General features: G+C 39.5%; 1 protein-coding gene across 1 annotated transcript; it reads left to right on the plus strand.

The window, feature by feature from the left end:
* Positions 1–4589: 4589 nt before the first annotated feature.
* Positions 4590–5978, plus strand: LOC121399748 (zinc finger BED domain-containing protein 5-like). The gene has a single exon (XM_041581307.1). The coding sequence runs from the start codon at positions 4590–4592 to the stop codon at positions 5976–5978; it is 1389 nt and encodes a 462-aa protein (XP_041437241.1).
* The last annotated feature ends 3585 nt before the right edge of the window (positions 5979–9563 follow it).

Genomic DNA, 9563 nt, shown 5'->3' on the forward strand with positions numbered 1-9563 from the left:
TATCTCTGCTCTGGCGTCAAGTCTTTGATCTCATCACCCAACTATTAGGCCAGCAAATTCCTATGACCCCTGAAGTGGCTTCACTGAAACTTTACCCAGTGAAACTCCCCAAATCCACAAGACAGCTTTTTCATATCCTTAATGCTACGACAGCCCCGATCGCAAAATATTGGAAATCCCCCACACCACCGTCTTTGCAGGAATGCAAAAATCGCATTGACATTAGATGCTCCATGGAAAGGGCGGCAGCTGAGAGAGAAGGCTCCTTGAACTTAGAAGATGTTTAGGCATGATGGCTGATCTGTTTACATTTGTTTATCCTTGTTTCTTTTTTTTCTTTATTATGAGTTGTATGTACTATATAATGTAAGCACTCTGAATGGTTCAGTTTTCATCCATCAAATACCTACACTATGTACTGGATACTGTATTGTCACATTGTTGTGTACTATACCGCATCACTTGTCTGCAGCTTTTTACTTGTCTGTTGAACAAATAAAACTGAAGTTATAAAAAAAAAAAAAAAAAAAAAAAAAGAATGCCACCACCTGAACACCAGTGAAGCAGGGGGGCTTTGTCATTTTCATCCATATATAAATTATTCTAAATAAGGCTTAGTTGGGTATATTTAATATTTAGACCAACATAATGAAGTGTGAAATCAATGTGTTATATCTGGTATTAAACATTTATTCATTTTCTGGAATTTCATTTTCTATATTTTTTTTGCAAAGAATAATTTTTATTTCTGCCCTGTCCTTTATACCAAGTTCAAGAATTCTGCCATCTTTAAGTTCTAATTAAGAGCCAGTGTGAGCTGAGAGGGGTAGGGGAAGGCCAATGATCACTTGACTGACAGCTGCATTGTCCTAAGCCTTCTAGCGAGGGGTGATGTTTAGCTCATTACATACAGTATCTCTGTAATAATAATGTTGCACCCTGTGACGCATAATCACGAAGCCTTCTCTTCCTAATGGGGGGTTGAGGAAATGCTAATGAGATTGAATGTGACATTAATTTTTTAATTCCTAGTTTGGGGGCAAGTTATGGTTCCATAAAAAACAGATGCACTGCCAAACAACGCCTCCTGCCGGCTGCCAGTCCACATAGGTGTCACAAGTAGTCAATGACAGCCCTAATTTGGCACCTCCAGAAACTTTTTGCATACTTGTGTTGCTCTCCAACTTTTTTTACATTTGAATGCTGCTCATGGGTAAAAAAGGTTGTGGATTCCTGGTCTACAAATTGGTCTAGCATTGTAATTGATCTAATATATTGAATGCCTAGAAGCTGATTTAGCCCTGCCAATGTCAATTCTCTGAAAGGCTATAGTCTAGCACTTTTACGTATTTTATGGATTAACTGTCTCCAGGTTAATCTAACCCTGTGGATGATCTAGTGCTTTGATAGGCTTCAGTTTATTTTAGCAGTATCAATATTCTAATGCACTGACTGAGTACAGCTTCATCTAGCCCTGTGAATGTGCTAATGCTCAGATTTGCTACATAATAATTCAGCCATATTAATTTCCAGTGCACCAAGAAACTACACAATTTTCTAGACCTGTGATTAGATCTTCTCTTTGGCACCTGGTTGGTGTAAGACTTTCACCATGGGTTCATCCCCATTCACAGTAAAGTTACTTACAAGTTACATACAAATACATAGAGCAAAAAAAGTAACTTATCCCTCATGCCTGTTGCCATTATTCTAACCAAGCTTGTGAACTGATGGCAAACCTAAATACAAGTGGTTAGGCTAAAGCAATGTAGGAAATGACAGATATGTCAGTTGTTAGTAATAAAATCCATCCAGAAGCCAATTGTTGTGGAGAAAATGTCTACCAAGCTAATAAAAGTTTAGCAGCTGCAGATCAGAATATTCTGAGAATGAAACAAGCTGCTTCTGAACACCCATCTCATATTATGAGAATATCTAGAGTGGGGCATTTATTGATTTATCTCAGCATCCTCTTGGATCACATGTGGAGTTAAAATAACAAGTGTGTGTGTCTGTGTGGCTTTATGGGTATTTTCATTTTCTTTATTTTTTTAGCAAGGACTAAGCTTTAAGACAGAAATATCCTATTTATATTATACATATCCTTTTAGGCCCATAACATCAAAGGTAAGGAAAATAGGTTTAAACATATATAAATATTTTTTAATTTAGGAGCAGTCTACAAAAACAAGAAGAGAAGGATGAAGTGGCTGAACTAACACTAATTAATGTGATTGTCTACATAGGGTTCAGATTGGGCGAGGGTCACAATGGCCCTATGAAATTCTCCCTCTCCCTGAATACCAGTTGATGGTGAGAAAGGGTTGAGCTGAACTTGAACCCCTCTGACCTCATCTGACATCACTATAGAGAGCAGGTTGGTTACAGGTGTAGTTTGGGATGTTCCTAACAATCATATCACTACCACTGATGTTTTTGTAGAGATGTGGGGAGTTACATTCACAGGGGTATTTGTCCCCAAAACAGTGCAAGAAAGCTTAGGCCAGTCCCACTACAATTATGCCACACCCTGTGGGAATGGTTAGAAGAGTCTTATGACATATAGGCAGGATCAGGTGACTTCATCTAGAAAAAAGGGGAGTGCCAAAACGGAATATTTCATTTTCTTTAGTCCTCTGTGAATTCAATTTTTAATTTCCTGAGCAATAACATTTTATCTGTGTCCCATAATGTCTGGGGATTCCAGGATTTGGAGGGTCAAATTTGTAGATGAATGAATTATAAAAATTTTCCCTATTAGACTGGGATCAAGGATTTTTAAGGTCTACAGACCATACACATAAAAATGTATATTGTTCAGTACCATGTTTCAGTGTTTCAGGATAGTCCTGAATTATGGACCCAATGGAGATGTTGGAATGTGATCAGAGATGGCCACCTTTTACTATTCAAATATTGGGTAATGCAGCTGCTGTGTTTGTTGTCTATAGTGGTCTGTAATAACTTTTTTGAAAACCTACTTATTTTTAACTTTGTTAATTTAAAAATTAATTTAGGATTCATTCACCACTGGTAAAAACATTGCACTTTATTTAGTTTGCCTCCAACAAATAAACCCCATCCAACCAAATGTCATGCACAAATAGCTTGAGTCCGCTTGTGACTTCCTTTCTTCTGAAGTAGTGGCAAACTGTGCTATCAAAGGTCTCTTTCGATAGCAAATTATTGTCTACGCCTGTTAGTAAATTGGCAATGTCCCCGCGGATGAGATATCGGGTGGATTGTCGCGAGCGACAGGTACTTTACCCTTTAGTACAGCGTTTTTCAACCTGTGTGCCGCGGCACACTGGTGTGCCGCAAACTAATGTTAGGTGTGCCGCCTCACCTCTGGAGTCGGCTTTGCTGCGCGCATGCGAAGGCCGAAGTGCGCGGACCTGACGTGACGTCATGTGACCTGCGCGTGCCTGGGCTGGTCAGGGAAGTCGCTGGCTGCACTGCGCGCAGCTTCGATGTGTGACTGTGCATAGCAGAGCCTGGCAGAAGCTGGTAGGTTATTCAATTGAAACTTGCTACCATCTGTTTAAGCAGGAGCCAGAACCCAGAGGGAGGTACAATGTACTTATCTGCTGGTTATAAGACTTATAACAGAAGATAATCTGGGATGAGTAAACAACAATCAAACATTTGTTTCTGCATCCATTCCCACATGATAGTCTCGTTAGACCCATGCATCGGCATCACTAGATCCCCTCTACCCAGCATGCCCAGGGACACTGCAGTCTGGGGTCTCCAATGCTGCCAGTTTTAATGTCTTTGGGGATGCTATTAGTATTAGTCTGCACACTATTAGTCTGCACACATCCCTGCCTCTGTGTCTGGGCTACTCACTGGGCTACTTCCAATTTCTTTGTAAAACATTTGATTTATTATTTTTTTTTATTGATTATTTTATTTATTTAGTACTTACACCTTACTTAAAATTTAGAAAGAAGGAAAATGTACATGGCACACCATGGGAGGCAGATTATCTCCTGCTGTATACAGGAGAAACATAAACATGATTAAAATGTGCCTAATGTTTCCCCCCTGCAGAACTGTGTTTGAAAACTCATTGTAAAAATTATCCAATTTGTGAACGACAGTGAAAGTGATGGATAAGTTTTTGAAGAGGAAAAATGCTGACTCTGAACTGGACCCAGATGAAGGCCCTAGTATGAGTGGAGGTCAAAAGAAAGCAAAGACGGTGACGTCAAGCAAAGTTTCTGGCACGAGGCAATACAACGAAAGCTATCTTTCATTTGGATTTACTTTTACAGGAGATGCAACGACACCGATTCCGTTGTGCTTGGTATGTGGTGAAAAGCTCTCCAACAGTGCTATGGTCCCAAGTAAACTTAAACGCCATCTCCAAACTAAACACCCTTCACTTCAAAACAAAAATGTGGAGTATTTTGTTCGCCTGCGTGAACACACGGAGAAACAGGCAACTTTCATGAGAAAAACCGCAAAGGTAAATGAGAGAGCCCTTAAAGCTAGCTACCACGTCGCTGAACTTGTGGCTAAATACAAAGGCCCACACTGTGGCAGAGCAATTAATACTTCCTGCCTGCAAAGCCATTGTAAATGAGATGCTTGGACCCGAAGCGGCTAAAGAAATAGCCAAAATCCCTCTCTCAGATAACACGATTTCCAGACGTATTGATGAGATGTCTGCAGACATCGAAAGTTTGGTTTTGGACAAGATCCGTATCAGTAATAAATTTGCGTTGCAACTTGATGAGTCTACTGATATAAGTGGACATGCTCAACTCTTGGCCAATGTGCGTTTTGTGGATGGAGACGCAATCAGAGAAAACTTTCTATTTTGCAAGGTTTTGCCAGAAAAAACAACAGGAGAGGAAATTTTTCGGGTCACATCAGAATATCTGGAAAAAGGAGGACTTAAGTGGGAAAACTGCACGAGTGTCTGCACTGATGGAGCTGCAGCCATGGTCGGGCGCACCAAAGGCTTTGTAAGCAGAGTGAAGGAAAAAAATCCAGATGTGATCATTACGCACTGTTTTTTACACCGCGAAGCCCTCGTAGCCAAGACTTTACCAGCAGACCTCGTTCCTGTGTTGGATAATGCTGTGCGCATGGTAAACTTTGTGAAGTCACGACCTCTGAAAAGTCGCATATTTGCGGCTCTGTGTGAGGAAATGGGAGCGGAGCATAAAGCCTTGCTGTTTCATACGGAGGTCCGATGGTTTTCGCGCGGCAAGGTGCTGGCCCGTGTGTATGAGCTGCGAGAGGAACTTAAAGTGTTTCTGACAAATGAGGGGTCCGATTACGCAAAGCTGCTTGCAAGTGATGAGTGGTGTGCAAGGCTGGCATACCTGGCAGATATTTTTCATCATCTGAATGAGCTGAACACACGAATGCAAGGGCGAAATGAAAACCTGCTTACAAGTACAGATAAAATAAATGGATTCCATTCAAAGGTGCAACTCTGGCAGCAACATGTGGAAAGTGGCAATCTTGAAATGTTCCCACTCACCGATAAATGGAAAGATGTTAATACTGCTGTACTGTGTGAGCTAATAGCTAAACATTTGAAAACTCTTCAGGAGAAGATGTCATTTTATTTCTCTTCAGCCTCCACGGAGTGCCTTGACTGGGTTAGGGACCCATTCAGCTCAGCATCAGCTGTTGGAAAGGACATGACTTTACAGGAGCAACTAACTGAACTGAGAGAAGATCGTGGTCTCAAGCTAAACTTTGCTGATCTACCTTTGGACAGTTTTTGGTTGGCAGCTGTCAAGGAGTTCCCCATGCTGGCCAACAAAGCTATTTTGACATTGCTCCCATTTTCCACAACATATCTGTGTGAGGTGAGCTTTTCAAGCCTGACTGCTGTAAAATCTAAAAACAGAGAAAGACTGAGAGCTGTGGAGGAAGATCTTCGTGTGTGTCTTTCATCGATTCCTGCCAGGATATCAGCTCTGTGTTCATCCAAACAGGCCCAGGGTTCACACTGAGTGAGTATAAATATCAAAGATTATAAAATACTTTTTTCTTTGTGTTTATTTGATTCCTATTAAGGATGTTATAAATATAACTGTCATTCTTCAATGTTTAAAAAAAAGCTTATATTAACAATAGCACTTATATTGTTAATATAAGCTTTTTTTTCACATTTTCAGCTGGTGGTGTGCCGCGGGATTTTTTCAATGAAAGAAATGTGCCTTGGCTCAAAAAAGGTTGAAAAACACTGCTTTAGTAAATCTGCACGCATGCACAATGAATTGGATTTGCGTGGTGACAGTGCTTGATTTATGAGCAGGATCGCATGCATACATTAACTTTGCGGTGCCCACCCTCATATTCCCCAACCAATAAAAGCAGTTTTTATTGAGAGACAACCCATTACACCCTCATTAGGGGAACCTATTCTTTTTATAAATGCTACATACATGTTCTTCATTTGGCTGAGCTCTGCCAAAGGCTTATACCAATTTGTGGACCAACTTATTCGCTTCTATATGTTTTACTATGGAAGAAAGTGACACTGAGGTACAATTCCGTGACGTGACAGTATATACAGACTACACTATACAGGAAACTTCTGAGAGAAATACAATTTTAAGTGCACATTTACACTTCCCTAAAACAGCATCTAAAGGGGTCCTGTTCTCTCAATTCTTGAGTTATAAAAAACAACACTGTACATTCAAGCAGAGAAGCAATTGAATGACATGGCCCAAAGTTTCCATGAGAGAATATGCAGAGACTGAGATCAATGTTCTCCAGGGCTAAGAACAACTCTCCAGATACTGTAGAACAGGGATCCCCAACCTTTTCAACTTGTGAGCAACATTCAGAAGTAAAAGGAGTTGGGGAGCAACACAAGCATGAAAAATGTTCTTGGGGTGCCAAATAAGTGCCGTGATCGGCCATTTGGTAACCCTTATGTGGATTGTCAATCTACAGAACACTCTATTTGGCAGTGCACCTGGTTTTTATGAAACCAAAACTTGCCTGGAATTCAAAAATAAGCCCCTGATTTGAGGCCACTGGGAGCAACATCCAAGGGGTTGGTGAGCAACATGTTGCTTCCCAGCTACTGGTTCGGGATCACTGCAGTAGAACTACTACCATGTAAAAAGTATAGGAACAGTGACTGCCCCCCGTTTTTTGTAGCACCTACTACACAGCCTATGACCAGGGATGGGTGAATTTGACCCGTTTCATTTCGCCAAAAATTCACTGCAGGCGCAATGTTGCCGATGCCCATTGAAGTCTATGTGCGTCAAAAAAATGTTGTCGCACAACGCCGTACAAGTCTATGGGTGTCATTTCCGCGCCGAAAAAATTCGCCCATCCCTACGTATGACTGTCTCACACAAAACCTGGTACAAAGATGGGAGATTGTAAATACGGACACTTGGATTCCATTTACGAATGTGTCTAAACATAACGGCATACAGACGTGCAAGGAATCTTATGTATAATCTTTGTATTTTGATTGAGAAATACATTGTTAAGCATGACTCAAGGAACATTCTTCTGTCATCCCGATTCAGGATGCAAATTTTACAACAAACATCGAATGACAGTTGCTATGTAGCAAATATACATGGCCTGGTGTCCTTGTGGAGAAAGCCAATACAGGTATGGGACCTGTTATCCAAAATGCTCGGGACCTGGGGTTTTCCGGATAACGGATCTTTCCCTAATTTGGGTCTTCATGCCTTAAGTCTAATAGAAATTCATTTAAACATTAAATAAACCCAATAGGCTGGTGTTGCTTCCAATAAGGATTAATTATATTTTAGTTGGGATCAAGTACAAGCTACTGTTTTATTATTACACAGAAAAAGGAAATCATTTTTAAAAATTTGGATTATTTGGATAAAATGGAGTCTACAGCCATTCCGTAATTCGGAGCTTTCTGGATTTTGGGTTTCGGATAAGGGATCCTATACCTGTATTATGTATAGAGAGAAAAGCGCCATCGGAGTGCCATCAGACTATAGCACATCTACAGGCAAAGCAGATTGAAACATATGATAATCAATCATGTGCGACCCCTGAGACGCGGCGGAGATGGAAACTTGACACTCCTAAAAGTCAGAAGCAACTTAGGCTTGAACAACTTCTTCACCACGTGCTCCGTTATTTTTTCTAAACTTATATATATATGATATACAGCCGTGAATGTGGAGAACTGGTATTAGTTGGCACAACACTTTCCATTAAACTGTATTAAAAAAATCTTACTTATACACTTTTATGAGACTGCAAATAACTCATGACGACAAAAACAGATGCACTGAACTTGTGCAGATACCGCACAAGAGAAATATCACTGAAATGGCTTCAAAAAGTTGTGATCCTAAATTTGCATGAGTTAAATAAAACATCTGTACAAAACAAACCATATATATTCTGCAATACATTTCTTAACTACTCAATTCAGATTTGAGATCTTCTTTAAAAACTATGGCAGAAAGCAGGTAATTCTACAAAATCAGTATTGGCAGTAGATGAAGACTTACTTCTGGCCCAGGACAATGCTTTCCTTGATTGGCCTGTACTAGGTTCCCAGTGTTTCACCAATTTCACCATTTTATATCTGTATTAATCAATGATTGGAGAAGCTTGACATATATATATTTTAGATTTTTTTAGACAGATTTTTATTTCAGCTGGCCAAATAAATTCCCAACAGAAACCCAATTATACAATGTAACGGCCATATTCATTTTTCAAAATTAAAAAAAATTAGGGTTCACTTGGGGAGGTTCATATGACAAGACAATTGAATGAATTATTTAAGATCACATGGAGTAATCATTAAATGGTTTTCCAAGTAACAGGTACATTTCCATTTTATTGACCTACTTAGGACCTTTTCGCTGGGGGATCTTCGACATGAGTCATTTTAAACTTTACAATATTACTATAAAAATGATTTCCAGGCAACAGATTTATAGCTTAAAACAACTTCAGGTAAAGGAGCAAAGAGCATTTTTTCAGTACCTTGTGGACTGTGATTGCTGCTTTGCTTCGGTTCTGCTCCATGATTTCAGAAGCTTCTGTAAGATTAGTCTATATAACACATTCTCCATTCACTGACCCTTTTTTCCCATTATCTGTTTCATCTTTGCTTTCCTGCACAGTCTGACCACTCAGCCTCGGCTCATTCAAACGTAAACTGCAACTATCACAAAATAAATAAATAATACCAAACAGTCAAGGAAAGATGCAGAAGCAAGCAGTTTCCCCTACACAGATATCAAATCTTCCCTTTAATGCAGCACCCCACTCCCTGATCCAATTTATTTGAACACTGTATTGCTGTAAAGACATCACAGTAAGCAAGATTACACGTGAGATGTTTTTTAAAAGTACATTTCTTTTGTACCACTCTAATATTTCATCCCTATTTATTAGCAAAGGTCTTATAGTGTCATTATAATTCTAAAAACCCTAGATTTGATAGATATTCTGTGCACAATAATAAATTCTTACTTGCATTTTAAAGTAGTCCTAAAAACTGTGAGTGGAACAAGTCTACTCCCAAAGCAAAATTTTTTTTAAAAAAAAAAAAATACATATGT

Source organism: Xenopus laevis, chromosome 2L (assembly GCF_017654675.1).
Source record: "Xenopus laevis strain J_2021 chromosome 2L, Xenopus_laevis_v10.1, whole genome shotgun sequence".
NCBI lineage: Eukaryota > Metazoa > Chordata > Amphibia > Anura > Pipidae > Xenopus > Xenopus laevis.

Coding starts and splice junctions, on each gene's coding strand:
- LOC121399748 (XM_041581307.1), top strand. CDS start 4,590: ATGCTTGGACCCGAAGCGGCTAAAGAAATAGCCAAAATCCCTCTCTCA.